Raw genomic sequence first — 16,382 nt, 5'->3', positions numbered from 1 at the left:
TTCTCAATTTCAGTTTCATAAAATTTAATGATTATCTGCTAAATTAATTTTCATAAAATTAAATTGACATATTAATTAAAATTTTTTCATAAAAAATAGATTAAATCAAGAAAATTATTGTCATACAATTGCATTTATAATTTTTTAGAACTTCTAAAGATGAATTTTTTTTTTTAATAAGTTTTCTCTATAATTAATTTGTTAAAAAATTCTTTTTCTTCTAAAAATTCACTTGTTAAAAAAAAAAAATCTATTTAAATTTAACAAATAAATTTATAAATTTTCTTCAGAAATTTGTCACCGCAGTTCCAAAGAAGAAAACAACAAAATAAATCACCAGTTTTTCGTAAGTATCAATAAACCCAAGTTTTATTCCACTTAGACACTAATAAATCACTGATTATATTATCATAAGCAAGTAACAAGGTAAAATTTTAAATTCAAACATGCACGTGAGCTTGGTAAACACCAACATTTATCATAGAAGCATAAAATACGACAATAGGTCGTTACTAGAATGAAGAAATAAATAATTCATAGACAAACTGACACTGACTGATGGGAATAAATAAAGCGAGTGTTATCAGTGGGCAAACTGGCTCATTCGTAACTGAACGTCACGCTGCGTCTTGAGAGTTGTGACGACTTGTGTATCTATCTGTCTTCTTTGTGTCTAGATCTAAGTCTACGTCTGTGTCTGCGTCTGGTACAGCAATATCTGATCCGTTCAACTATAACTATAACCAGCCTAGTAGACGGAAAGTAAAGAGAAACGTCAGAGCAGGAACGAACTGGAAGTTATAACTGTATTGAGGTAGCAGAAACCCAACCAAGTTATTGAGAATGCAGAGTCGAGGACAATGGATGATACTTGACAAAGCAGAACTCAGTTATATTCCATTTCCCCGCTGACGATTGTTATCGCGACAAACGACGGGGCTTGATAGTTCGATAAAAAGTCAGCTGGATGCTGGGTGCTAGATGTGGTATGTACCTAACTATTACTATTACTATTACGAATAAATTCACCAGATATGAGTGATAAATCTGAACAGGACTTTGATCAGTGTCTGGTTCGGCAGTTCGCCAGAGATTTCCATATCGATTGACACCCTATTTTATTTTTATTGTGACACTGAATCGATTATGGGTAATGCGATTGAACTTTCCCCGAGGCACGCAGATACCAGTAGGTATTGGCATTAGGGCTTAGGGTCTAGGTCTAAACCTCGGGGTTCAAGGATCCAACCGCCTGTATATTGAATTTCTGTAAACTCCGCTCTATCTTATACACTTGGCACATGGAGGACACGCGTGTTTAGCGAGATCGAGTTAAGAACAATCTGAGCAGCGTATACTCAGCTCTAGTTCAAGTAGGTGGAGAAGAGTTTTGTTCGGAAACAATGCTCCAGGCACTTGGGTTAAGATTAAGTTTCCTCAGTACCAGGTACTTGGAATTTAGTTCGAGAAAAAATTCTTGTTCGGTTGATCGATAGGGCAAGTGACGGTATTGTCATTTTGAAAACTTTTTTGATGATATTAAATATGCACTGTAAAAAATTTACGGAGTGAATTTTTTAGTTTTTAGTATTGAATAAAAAAAAATAGTTTTTATTTATTTAAAAATTATTTGTAAATTTTTATAATTAATAAAAAAAATCTTTCTTAGTTTAAAGGAAAAAATGAATTTTAATTTTTTATTTCTAAATGTAACATTTTTATCATTAATTATCTTTATAATAATTTATAAAAATTGATTTTAATTGAAGTAAGCAAATTAATGATAATCTATAATATTAAGAGAATAAGAAAAATTTGGTGGCCAATATATTTATATGATAAAATGGGTCTTTATGATTGAATTTGGTATCGCTGGAAAAGTCTTGACCTGAAGTTGTGCCTTTTTATGGTTTCATATAATTTTTACCAATAATCAATTTATGATGATAAGTATTTAGACTGCATTCGAAAATACTCTATCTCTAGATACATAATTAAGAAATGACCTTGTATCTTGTGAACTATTGACATTTTTAAAGATGTAAGCTCACTCAGTTATTATACTCATCGAGACCTTTCATTTGAATACCCACATTAATTTTTCATATATTTATATATATTATATATATGTATGTATGAAAAATATATCAAAATGCATGTGGGTACTCAAATGAAAGCTCTTGATGAGTATAACATCGGGATGAGCTTATATCTTTAAAATCATCAATAGTTAAAAAATTACAGTGTAATTTAACGAAATTGATTATTTAATAAAGCGAAATTTTATTTATTTATAGTTCACAAGTCACGGCAGTTACATAGTGACTGCAAGGTTGCTAGTTATTTGTAATTTGTGCCTTTTCAAGGTTTCATATCATTTTCGACGATAGTCAATTTATTATGATATAAGTATTTAGGCTGCGTTAAAAATGCTCTATCTCTAGATACAAAATTAATAAATGACCTTGTATCTCGTGAACTATTGACATTTTTAAAGATATAAGCTTATCCCGATGTTACACTCATCAAGACCTTTCATTTAAGTACCCACATCAATTTTTCATATATTTTATATATTTATATATATGAATATATGAAAAATATATCAAAATGCATGTGGGTACTCAAATGAAAGCTCTTGATGAGTATAACATCGGGATGAGCTTATATCTTTAAAAACGTCAATATTTAAGAAAGTACAGTGCAATTTAACAAAATTCATTATTCAATAGAGCAAAATTTTATTTATTTATAGTTTACAAGTCACAGCAGTTACATAGTGACTGCAAGGTTGCTAGTAATTTATTATTTTTCATTTTTCATGTTTAGATATGTCAATAAAATTAAAAAAAGAAAAAAATAAATAATTTTTATCAACATTTAGTTCATAGTGAAATTTTTAGAATAATATAATTAATATTTGCAAAAACTTAAACTTAAAATAAATTATATTGAAGTATTTGTTAATAATTTTTTTTAGCTAAATAAAAATTTATTTCAATTTAAAATTTTGTACTCGGATATTTATTAGTTAAGAAAAAAAAAAAAAAGTCACTATCGATTTTTTACAGTGTACTATTTTGTATTGAAAAAATTTTAAGTTTAAATTTCATTAACTATAGAAGCTGAAGTAAAATTTATTGAAAGCGAAGAGATAAAACAAAATAAATAATTGAGTAATTCGGTGGTGTAGGAATTTCCAAGTCTTGCACCGTTAATTAATTAACCGTCACCGGGTGTGCATGTGTGCTCGCACGGTTTACTTGATTTTATCGAATTAATCCGAACGAAGGCCGACAGCGAGAGTAATTCACTGGTGTAAGTGTTCTGTGAGTAGGATTTAGGATCGCTAGTAGATGCTGGATGTGTTATATGTTTTACATATAACAACTCGGAGAGTTACTTCTGTACTTGAAGTTGCAGACCGAGTTTTGCACATGTGGCGAAATTAGCATCGGAAATTTTGGCTAATTAAACCCCGTTAGTAGCAGAGTCAGTGGAAAACGCGGTAGATTGTGTTGGATATTTTGGTGGTGAGGAAGAGTTTTATGGGCGAGGCGAATGTCAGAGACAAGTTGTAGAGTAAGAAGGAAGAGGACAAAGTAAAGTAGAAGAGAAGAAAAGGCGGAGTGTGCCAAGAAGGAGAAGAGTTTGATGATTTATGTCACACGACATAATTGCACGGCTCTGACATTTCAATAGACGTGTGAGACATTTGATTATAAATATCATGGGAATTAATTTTGTTATTTGATGGCTATATTTGTTAACGTCTTTATTTATGACTCTTTTAGGATGGATATGATTAAATTAATATTTTTATTTTTAATATTCAATTTTTAAGAGTTGGACGCACTTAGAAGGATAAAAAAAAAACGTAATAATTAATGAAATTAGCAGCATTTTTCAGAATTAAATAAATTAATTCTGAAAAACTATTTAAAAAAATTGCACTTATCGTTTTTTATAATTTTTACAAGTAAAATATTTCTTTTTTAATTTTATTATTGCTAAAATTTATCTGTTAAAATCGATAAAATGTCTCTTAATTAAATGATCATAATAATAATTTCAAAATAACTTCAGTTTATTGTTTAAATTTTAATCTATATTATCAAAAAAACAAGAAAAATTTCCTGTCCAGGATAGTCATATGATAAAATTGTTTTTTTTTGTGAAATTAAGTGTCATTGCAAAGGTCTTGATTTGAATTTAAACCTTTTCAAGGTTTCATATCATTCTCACCGATAGTTAGTTTATTATGATAAGTATTTAGGCTGCATTTGAAAATTCTCTATCTCTAGATGCATAATTAAGAAATGACCTTGTGTCTCGTGAACTATGGACATTTATAAAGATATGAGCTCATCCCGATGTTACACTCATCAAGACCTTTCATTTGAGTACCCACATCAATTTTTCATATATTTTATATATTTATATATATGAATGTACGAAAAATATATCAAAATGCATGTGGGTACTCAAATGAAAGCTCTTGATAAATGTAACATCAAGATGAGCTTATATCTTTGAAAACATCATTAGGTGACAAGATACAACATCATTTCTTAATTATTGATATTTTTAAAGATATAAGCTCATCTCGACATTACACTCATCGATACCTTTCATTTGAGTACCCACATCAATTTTTCATATATATATATATATATCATATATATGTATATATATATATATCATATATATGTATATATAAAAATATATGAAAATGCATGTGGGTACTTAAATGAAAGCTGATGACGAGTGTAACATCGGGATGAGCTTATATCTTTAAAAACGTCAATATTTAAGAAAGTACAATGCAATTTAACAAAAGTCATTATTTAATAAAGCAAAATTTTATTTATTTATAGTTCACAAGTCACAGCAGTCACATAGTGACTGCAAGGTTACTAGCTTATTATTAATTAAATAATTAAAAAATAAATTTAATGAATTATTATTATGACTATTTTATAACTTAAAAGCTTTTGAAATTTTAAATTATTGAAAAATTAAATTAAAGAAATAGAAAATTTAATTATTAAAAATTAAATAAATTTTTTTCGCTAAATAAATAAAAAATTTCAAGTGTGTGCAACCCTTAAGTTTAAAGTTTTCTCGATAATTAAAATGTATTGAATGAAAATAATTATCGGTAAATTTATCCGAACATGGGTAGCTTTCAGAGCCCTGTAATTAAAGTAATGTGTTTGTAATTATTAAATAAAATAGTTCTATAACAGTATTTGCAGTCGCCAACGAGTTCGGGAATGATTAAATACCCCGACGAGTAATTAGATAATTTGCGGTTGAGTAATTGAGTATTTTTGGGAGTAGATTTTTAAGCTGACGCAGACTGATTGAATAAAAATCGTAATGGATTCAATGGAGTTATCGGCGATCTCGAAGGAATTTATACGGAAAAGCTTGTGGAGGATGAGAAAGAAGGAAGAAAAGAAGGAAAATAGTAAAAGAGGGATCGAAGTAACTTATCTCAGGATTTTAGTGCCCGAGGAACAATAAATTATTGGGTTGGATTCTCATCAGCATCAGGCATGACAAAAGATCCGCTTACCTATCATGATCGTGACCATAAGACGGATTGATCCTCCGAGAATAGAGTGATGCGCCACCTTCAGACATGTACCCGTCGCATAAATCCGATACCGTACGGTTGGCTATGTTCACTGCCCCTCTGAGCACCTCTCCGTCGCTCAAGTATCCTGAGGCGATGTCAATGTCGGAGTAATCTTGCGCAACGTGATGATGAGACGATGAGTGGAGGATTGTGTACTGCCGGCCGGTTGTACGGCTCGGAAGAGTTTGGAGACATCGAGCACCTGGTGTGTACCCTCTCAGCAGCGGCTGCATCGGTTTCACGGTCATTTCCGTGTCGTCATCTGCTACATTACCACCGCAGCTATCCGATAACACCTACATTTTAAATATTATTTGTTTTTATTATTATTCTTTATGATACTTGACTTTATTTATTAAATTATATTGTATATTTTATACAAACATGCTTTATGATTAATCGGATGGTTTCATTTTTTTTTTTCATACTTCTTCACGTGATTTTATTTCAGATTCATTTTATTTATTAATTTTATACTGCCAAAAATTATAAATTAAGGGCCATTCATTAATTACGTAAGGGTATTGAGGAGGCGGGGGGGTTAAGAAAATTTCGACAAGTCCTTATGTTGGGGGGAAGGGGGGGGGTGAAATTTATTCTTATGTAATATTTCGTGAATCAAAATTCAATATTAAAAATCTAATTCCCTTTTAAATTCCAAATAATTTTCATAATTTTAAAGTGTACAGTCGAATTTTTATTTAATTTAAATAATTTTTATTGCTATTGAAAAAAAAAATAACTTATTAAAATTTTATGTTTTTATTGTTATCCATGTTTGGTTTTATTGAAAAAAGTATAGTACATTTCTTTGTGTACTATCGTATTTTTATTATTTAAAAAATAAAAAACATTTCTTGTTAAAAAACATTATTACTTGTTAAAAAATATAAATGATAGATCCACGTTGACCTGTAAATTTTAGTGAAACTGATTCTTTCCTAACATAACAGTTTATTATTTAGAAAATCAAGATAAAATCTTACATAAGAAAGGGGAGGGGGAGTTCAAAAAATCTTATATATACTTACATAGGGGATAGGGGGGGGGGTCAAAAGTCACCAAAATTGTCCTTACGTAATTAATGAATGGCTCCGTATAGAAAATAAAAAATTTTTATGACTTTTTGAAATATTTATGAGAACTTTTATAATTTTGGTATCTTTGATATAATATCAATTTACTAATAATTTAATAAAAAATATGACAGAACTAAAAAGCTATTTAAAATTGCTTAAAAAATTCAACATAAAAAATTGTCTATCAAAAAATAAAAATAATGAAGATATAAATTTTATCAAATTTAACTATAAAAACCCATTTTATAATAAAATTATGCCCGAATTAAATTTTTTCTTATTGTCTTAGTTATTATCTTAAAAAATAAAGCATATGAATTTTTTATAAATAAAGAAGCAAATTTTTGGCAATTATTATGTTTGCAACCTCTTACTATTTGAATGTTATATAAATTGTTGTTTTTCTGTATAAATTTATATTAACTTTGCATAATATTGCTTAGAATATGTACCTTTATATAAGATAAAAGACCCAATTATGAACACATGCAATTTTATTTTAATTAAAAAAAACAAATTAAGTCTAATAAATTAATAATTTTTTAATTATAAATTTTAAGAAAATTGGTTTTTTGAGAAGATTTAATTTTTTTAATTAGAATAAAATTTCAAGTGTCAAACAACTAGGCCCGTGTCAATAACTGGGTCTTTTACTTTATAACATTATTTTTCTTTTTTTTTTACTGAACATAGAATTATTTCTTTTATGTTCTAAATATGCATTATAATACTTATGTGATTGAATGAATCTGTTACATATTCTGTACTTGCCATCAGTCTTAAAGCTTTGGTATATAAATTAAATAAATAATAATTATGTAATAAAAAAAAATTACAATTAATCAAGAGTATAAACTTTGAACATAAAAATTATTTAATCATCTTGAAATAAAAATAAAAGTTAACTTAAACCAATAAAAATTTGTCAAATCAAAAACTTTTTTCAATTAAAAATTATTAAACTGTAAAATAATTTTTTTTTGTATTAAATCAAATAATTTTCCTTATTAACGTATAAACTATTTACATAAATCAATAGTTAAATTATAATTTATCCAAAAGTCATAAAAAAAATAAATAATTAAAAAACCATCCGTTTATTTATGAAACAAATTTATTTCCCCCAAAATTTGTTGAACGCTTACCGGTTTGCTCACCTTTTCCATCTGCTCAAAAGTAGTATCAATTTTCCTGTTGGGAATAGTCTTAATATCACTTCCGCTCTCGCTGCTAGGTCTGTAGATAACACTGCTATCACTGCTATTACTCTGCCCGGTGCTATTGGAGTTACTGTGCGAGCTCTCGGACATCAAATCCGAGATACTGGGCATCGGCGAGACCATCGCGACGGTATTAGGGTCCAGTTTCCTGTGGACCGAATCCGGCTTCATCTTCATCGCGGTTAGGATCGCAGGAACCGGTTCCTTCGGCGGCTTGGTGGTTCCTTTCACCAGCGCCATCGGTTTGGGAATACTCGAACCGGGACTCAGCCCCGGCGCAGTCTGCCCATTTCCAGAGTTCGGAAACGGGCTTATTTTCTGCGAATTATTCTCCGCAGAAGCTTTATTAACATTCGAGATACCATTAACATTCCCAGAAGAATCATTGCCGTCATTTTCTTCGCTTTTGTGGTTATCGATAACGCAGGTGTCCAAATTATCGACCTCAGTCTTTTTATTACCGTCCATATCGCCGTCAAAATTTTTATCCAAGCATTTTTCTTCCGAGAAGTTGGAATTTGCGTAATTCATGCTCATAGTTTTTTCCAATTCGCTGTCCCGAACCGGCGATGTTCCAATGACTCCATTGCAAGTCGGGAATCCTTTTCCAGAGTCTTTGTTCAGTCCATTAACAGGAACCTTCATTGTCGGGGAATTAATCTTACTTGGCAGTTCCATTTTCGGCCTTTGAATAGCCTTCTGGTCAACTTTGCTGGATATTTTCCCAGAAATCTCCTGGATAGTCTTTTGATTTTGATTTTGATTTTGAATTTGATGTCCAGGAGGAATCAAAGCAGAATTAAACTTCTGCGGAACTATTTGCTGCTTCAGCGGTTCTAAATTATTCGGTCGCTTTTCCTTCTCTAGCGGAATCTTGGCATTAGAATTGGAATTGCCGGTGTTGGTGTGAATGTTGGCAATTTTAATCGCAGACTTGGCATCTTCCAGCGGAGGGTAGCTCAATTTATCCGAGCCCTTCCTCACAATCTTGCTCTGAGCTTTGGTTTGGTCTTTCCGCCCAGATTTGGGGCTGGATTGCTTCGCAGATTGCTTGGATTGCAACTTGGACTTCAAAGTTTTGGTCTTCGGGGACTCGACCAGGTTCCGGCTCTGGTCGCAGAGCGAGGTCGAGCTGTCAGAGTGCTCGGAGCGCGCGGAAGAAAACCCGGAGGAGCTGGAAGTGCGCTTGGAGACTCCTGAAGAAGCTTTGCCCTTTTCTTGGCTCTTGTCCTTGTTGTTGAAGAGCTTAAACTTGTCTAGCACTGAGTTCTTGTTTTGGGCCGGTGCGGGAGGAGGCGACGCGTATGGAGAAGGCTGTGGAGCCCGCAGAACGCTCGGTCGACCCACTGTTGATGCTCGGGGGCTGAAATGGTTAGTTTTTTTATTAGATTTGATTTTTTTTTTATAGTGGGGGTGTAATAGCTTGTAAAGGGGAATTTTGTTGGAGTAATTACCTCGGTGTGGTAGCTGTGGGCTGCCGGTTTGTGTTTTGAGTCCGCGGTTGCGGGATAAAAGACAATCCTTGTGGTGGCTGCTGGCTTGGACTCGTACTGCGCGAACTACTGGCACTCGCGATTCCACCATTACCGTGTTTCAAGCCACCTGTAATCATTGAATTAATTAGTGGGAATTCAAACCTGTTTATTTTATTATATTATGTAAAATATTATTTTTTAATTAATTAATAAGTGCACGGAAAAAAGGAAACTGTAATAAATAACAGTCGATTTATAATAAGTAATGATCAACTGCTAAAAATTACCATCTCAAACAGTAAAATCGTGATTTTACTATTCACTTTATAATATTTACTATTTAAACATTACAATTTACTCTTTACATGGAAGAAAATACTATTTCAAACAGTAATATTCGCTATGTAAATGTCTAAAAGGTTGAAGTATAATAATTAAGAATTCAGACTTTGATATTTATCATTTCGCACCTAAAAAATGACCTTATGATATGTAAAAAAGTATAAAATAAAGTTAGTAAATTTCTAATACAAGCAATGTCAATATTTACAAAGAAAAATGGTAAATTTTAAACGCAACGCTAAAAATCAAACTGTAATTATTGACTTGCTTGGACTGGTAAAATGTATATTTTAAAAGTATAATTTTTACTGTTTCAAATGTTAAATTTTCCCAGAGTAAACCCCCTTCTCTTTCATCTGAGTTCCCCTTCTCCTCATAATATGGACTGTATATTGAAATAGCAATTTTTGCTGTTTGAAACTGTAATTTTTTAAGATGAAAGAGTCGTTATTTACTATAGTGACAGCTACTGATCACTTATTTTGAATATTAAATCGTAAATTGTGGCTTTTATACTTTCTACATTAAGTTCTGTAAAATTTATATTTTTGCCACCCCGATGTCCGCTTTACTGTTTGAAACTATAAAAATTAATCGGAATCCGAGTGAATATTACAGTTTACTTTTTTCCGTGTGTTTTAAAATTTTGTTTACTATAAAATAAAAAGTTTATTTAATTTTTCAATCTTAAAATTAAAAATGCTGGGTTAAATGAATCGTTTATTTGAGAAACCCCGTAAGTCATATTTTTTTCAAAATCGGGTTTATTGCATTTTTTGGTTTTTTGAATTTCCCCTCACTTATAGCAGCATCAAAAATTATTAAATCCGTGTTCAAGATCTAACCAATCGGTCGATATAAATCTCGTTTAGTTGAGAAACCCCATAGGTCAGTGACTTATGGGGTTTTTCGAATAAACATTCAATTTAAAAATTCCAAAAATAAATTTCTTTTTGTTTTTTTTTTTTCAAAAAAACTTCTTCTGAGAAGAAAAATTCAGTTCAATGCAAAATACTTAAATTTTAATAATTTTCGCAGTATGGGTTTAAAAAAGTTAAATTAAATTATTGTTTTATTGTTTGATGTGATTTCACTGACTTTAATTTTAAAATGATTGATTATTAGATAATTAGAAACTAAATTTACTATTAAATACTTGAATTTTAATGAGTTTTACAATATTCGCTTGATGGATTAAAATTAAAAATATATTGTTTTATTGTTGACTCTGATTTAACTGATTCAAATTCTGAAATTAATGATAACTAAATAAAAATATATTATATTTACTGTTAAATACTTTGATTTCAATAATTTTTGCAATTTTAGTTTTATAAAGTTAGATTGGGATAAATTAAAATGTTATTTTATTGTTGACTCTCAGTTCACTAATTTGAATTTAAAAATAGATGATTTATTATAATTTTCATTAATTGTAGTTCCAATACAAATTTTGTACTTTATTTTATAAATATAATGCTATCTAATCATTTAATTATTTAATCTTGTAAAAACCTTGTATGTATATAGCCGATCGGCGTTTATTCTATTTGAAATAAATAAATAAATAAATAAATAATAAATGATTGACGGAGAAAAATTAATATATTAATGATTTTATTACCATTTTGTTCGTTTTGGTGAGAAACCCCATAAGTCACTCAACTTCAAATCATTATTATGAATAGTAAGAATTAACAATTGAATTTTTTCATGCTCGAATATTTTTTTGGGATACTAACATTATTATTATTCATCATTGGTTCATGATGTTAATACAAACTTAACCGAGAAAAATGTTTTTTGTTTCTCCTGAAAAATTTAGTATTTTTAACTTATGGGGTTTCTCAAATAAACGATTCAAATATTGAAAATACGAAAAAATTGAATCCCGGAATAAATTTTAAAGTTATGAAAAATTTTAATTATTTCATTAAAATTATTATAAAAAAAAATTATAGATTTATTAAATTATTATAATTATAATTTTTATTTTATAATAATTTTAATGAAATAATATGAATTTTTCATAACTTAAAAATTTTTTCCGGGTCTATTTTTCCGATTACCGAAAAAATCATGTCAAACTTTATTTATAGAGAATTTGATTTCCTACAAAAAGGTCATAACTTTAGCCCTATCTCTTCCTTTCTCAAAAATTTAAATTTAAAGTTAAAAAGTCAAATTATAGAACTTGATCGTAGTTTTCAGAAGTTTAAAGTGCTTTGTGGCTAAAATATTGACGATACAAACAATTTATAATAAAACTTTCTTATAGAGGATTGAATTATCTACAATAAAAGTCCTAATCAATTTTACCATATCTTTGATCCTTAAGCAAGAATTTTAAATGTCTTAAGAAGATTAAAATTTCTGCTGTCTCGTAAAACTATTAATTTTTTAGTTTACAAGAAATTAATTGAAAAAAAATTCTAATTACTCTAAAGCATAAATCTGGACAGTCAGATAGTCTCTGGGTATTATATGTAACATATGCATGTTTATATACACTGTAAGTTAAGTTTATTAAGCTCCTAAGCAATTCCAAGCGGTTAAGCCTACAGGCTACGGCCCGTTACACCCGTACTTGATGTAATGCACAGTATTAATGTAACACTCTAGCTCTAGACCAGTCACAATCACAATCGAGTGTATATAAGTGTACTACATGTGTAATAATGTAAGACTGTGCTTGTTTAATGAGGCGTGAGCCGGTCGGTCATTTTCTCGGCGACAGCATTTTTCAAATTAAGGTCGAAATTTATGAATTTACAATTTTAAAAAAGCAAGTAATTAATTGCGCAATCGTTATTTTTAATAAATATATGCTAAATAAAAATTTATTTAGCACATATTTAATAATTTTATAACAAATAAATTATAAGTAAAAAAAATTGACATAGAAATTTTAAAAAATAAAAAATGCAATTTTTTGGAACAAATTATTTTGTTAAATAAAATTAAAAAATTGTTAAGTGACTGCTAACTTTAATGTCATTATATTGAAAGTAGAATGTCAGATGGTTAAGTTGAACTGAAATAATGGATAGAGTTAGAAATAATAGTTATAGAAATAGTAATGGGTGATGTCCTGGGGACGGAGTTGAGATTCGAACAATTTTCTGTCTCTCATGACCTTTTGCCCTTAAGAGATATATAGCTCAAGAAAAGTTTATGTGGCTTACATTACATTAGCGTATGGCTAAGCTGGTTGTTGTATGTGTATTAACATGTCGGCTTTCGCGCCAGACTTTGAGATAACTAACCAGTTTCTCAGGGTCTGATATTTATTTACTGTAACTGATACTAAAAATTCGAAGAGATTATACCCTTTATTTAATTCTTGAACGGTGTGAATCTATGAACTCGGGTTTTTAAGCCAACACTAGACAATTTATGTTTTCATTATATTTTAAAATTTGTCTCACGATCCTAGAGTTCATCAGTTTGTAATTTTATTATATGGGACGTTGGATTTATGTCTTATTTAATATTCATTGCGCTGATTTATAAATTTTAATCCAGTACCGGGTATTGGAAGATTTTTTTTTTAGTGAATTTTAATTAGTTTAATTTTATTACTCATAAACATAATTTCGTATATCATTAACTTTTAATTAAAGATGATAATAAATTAAAAAATTAATAGTTATACAAGGCGGTAGAAATTTTAGTCTTTACTTTTAAAATTCTTACTTTAATCTTAAGGATTAAAGATACCGTAAAATTAATAAGGACTTTTATTGTAGATAATTTAAACCTCTATAAGGAAGTTCTCTTATAATTTTTTTGTATCTTCAATATTTTAACCAGAAAGAGGACTTAAAATTTTTGAAAACTACACAGAAAGAAAAATTTCTTGACTGGAGAACAAAATTCTTGGCTCAAAAAACTTTTCGGCTGCCCGAAGGGAGACCGGAGTTGTGTTGGCCGAAGTAAAAATTTTTCTTGAAACTCTATTCTTGGTAGAAGTAATTTTTTCTTAATTCGAATTATCATAAATACTTGATACAATAAATTTTTATATTTGATCAAGATTTTTAGATACTTTAGGGAAGCAGCGCCACCTACTTCAACTGAGAAAAAAATTTTCTCACCTTGAGAAAATTTTTCTCTTGAATATTTGATACCCATTTTATATTATTTTAGCGTGCAATTATACATTTTGAATGAAAAAAAATGATGAAATATTATTTGATATTCCCATTTGACATGTTAATCAATAAAAATATTAATGAAAATTTACTTCTATCGAAATATACATTTTTTTGGAGCAAGAGAGAAATTTTCTCAAAACAAGAAAATTTACTTCTATCAAGAGCTAAATTTTTTGGAGCAAGAGGCTGAATTTTCTCAAAACAAGAAAATTTTCTTGACAAATAAATTTTCTTGGATCAAGATACGTATTTCTTAAAGCAAGAGAATTAATTTGGTTGGAATAAGTGAAATTTCTTGTGCCAAAAAAAAATTTTTTTTTCGCTCAAGAAAATAAATAGGAAGAAAAATATTTTCTTGCCTCAAGTGAATTTTTTTTTCTGTGTACGACCAAGTTCTATAATTTGACTTCTCGACTTTGAGAAAGAAAGAGAGATAGAACTAAATTGATAAGGACCTTTTTTGTAGGGAATTAAATTTTCTATAAAAAAAGGTCTGAAGATTTTTTCGTATTTTCAATATTTAACCCAGAATTTTTAATTTTAATATTAAAAAATAAAATAAACTTTTTTATTAATAATTTTCTAAAATAAAATTTATTTTGTTATAAATTGAGTATTTTAACTCCCGTGAAATATAATGATCTACTGTAACTGCATAAAATAATAAATTCGGTAGTGGGTATCAAATGGCTCCGATTAATCGTACCGGTGTGTATAAATAAAAACTGTTATATATAAATTTATAATCCGCGTTTAAAAATACCCCGATGTTTATCTTTAATAAATTGTATAATAGCAACCCAAGCTTTTATTACAATCATACACTTTTTTAATGACTTTTAGTTTGAGTTTAACTGATTCGCAAATGACACGGGTGGTAATAAAAATGTAGCAATAAATCGCGGGTTAAATCGGTTCGCTATCGATGTTTACACTGTATAAATTTACATGTGAGCTGACACGGGCAGAGATTAATGCCCGGAAACAGCGCCGGTAATTATATTACCGCAATGGCAAGTTAGTACATAATTCACCGACTGTATAAAGTATAAAGTATTGAGTATATGTAAGAATTTACTTCTTATGTATAAGAATGACTGGTTACAGTGGATAAAAGAGAATATAAATAAATTTGTCAGTAAATAAAAATAAAAGTTGAGGTGGTATGTATACAAGTACTAAGAAATTGATTTTTTTATTATTTATTTATTTGCTAATTCATCAGTTATGCGCGGCACATTCTCTAGACACACGACATTGGCATTGCTTCATCATAGCTATATAATATATTTACTTGATTAAATGCTTTTATTTACTCTCTCATTCATTTTAATTTTATCAAAATTTATAAAAAAAATTTTTTCTTAGATTTTTTGTGCAACTTCTTCTTTATAAAATATTTCCTTAATTTTTTTTTTATTTTTTCATAATTAAAAAATTTTTTTTTATTTTTATAATTAAATAAAAATTCGTTCTATTGAAATAATCAATTACTAATTTAATATTTTTTATTGACAAAAAATTAATTAAGTTGAAAAAAAAATTTGGAAGCAAAAAAATCACTTTTATTAAAATTTTTAAGTTCAAAAATTTTTCTGCTTTTTCTACAAAATAAAATTTTTTTAAAAATTATTTTATCACTTTAAAAAATCAATTTTTCATAAATAATTAAAAAATTTCCATAAAATCTAAAACTTAAACGTTAAAAAATTCACAAAATTAATTTCCTACTTGCCCGGTAAATTCACCCCAGTCCAATATTTGAACTTATTATCATTTTATAATACCAAAAGTGAGTCACGATATCGATATCACTTCTCATTCAAAAGGAGCGTTGATAAAAATTCGAGGAATGCTTTGTATGTCAAGGGGATCTTTCAAGCGTGGCACCGAAATAAAATAAAATTAAAAAAAAAATCCACGAATCTTTAAAACGTGACTGTACATAATATAAGTACAGGGTACACTCATTACAAAGGATGATTCACCCACTAATCAAATTGTCACTTATAAAATAAAAAAATAAAAGAAAACTTAAATCACATTTTATTAAAAAAAAAAAAAAAAAAATCTGATTGATAGTCGAGCAAAAAAAGCGCGTTGACATACACTATCAATGCAGGAATAAATGCTTTCACCGACTGGAGTTGATTCGTCGCGGCCAGCTTGCAATGCATTAAATCCTTTCCCCACTATATATTTTATATATATTTTTATTATTATTATTATACTACAACGCATTAAATCCTACACTACTGTCGGTACATGCTGTACATATATTATACATTATATAGTAGTTGGAAGCTGGAAGTTGGATCGGAGTTGTTCTCTCTCTCTTCCACACACTGGAACTTCCAACTTCTGTCCCACTCACTCTTTAGGAATTTATTGATACTCCAACTCTTTCATACAGCTGGCAAGCAATATCTCGTCCCAGTCGTTGCTGGGGGTTATTAATGAACGTT

The 16,382-nt window shown here is 29.1% G+C and overlaps 1 protein-coding gene across 8 annotated transcripts in view; it reads right to left on the bottom strand.

Moving 5' to 3' along the window:
- LOC123273088 (protein sickie) overlaps positions 1-16,382 on the bottom strand; it is a 180,616-nt gene that overhangs the window by 50,453 nt on the left and 113,781 nt on the right. For 6 of the 8 annotated variants that reach the window (XM_044740284.1, XM_044740279.1, XM_044740281.1 and 3 more), the window contains 3 exons: positions 9,398-9,545; positions 7,869-9,306; positions 5,582-5,940 (listed from right to left, as the gene is read on the bottom strand). In XM_044740284.1, coding sequence (XP_044596219.1) covers positions 5,582-5,940; positions 7,869-9,306; positions 9,398-9,545 — 1,945 coding nt within the window. The remainder of the gene's footprint in view (positions 1-5,581; positions 5,941-7,868; positions 9,307-9,397; positions 9,546-16,382) is intronic. The other 2 variants (XM_044740280.1, XM_044740282.1) reach the window with 1 other exon arrangement.

The sequence above is a fragment of the Cotesia glomerata genome, linkage group LG10, assembly GCF_020080835.1.
Source record: "Cotesia glomerata isolate CgM1 linkage group LG10, MPM_Cglom_v2.3, whole genome shotgun sequence".
NCBI classification, from domain to species: domain Eukaryota; kingdom Metazoa; phylum Arthropoda; class Insecta; order Hymenoptera; family Braconidae; genus Cotesia; species Cotesia glomerata.
Note: the sequence above shows the minus strand (reverse complement) of the source record. Positions and strands in the feature narration are given on the sequence as shown.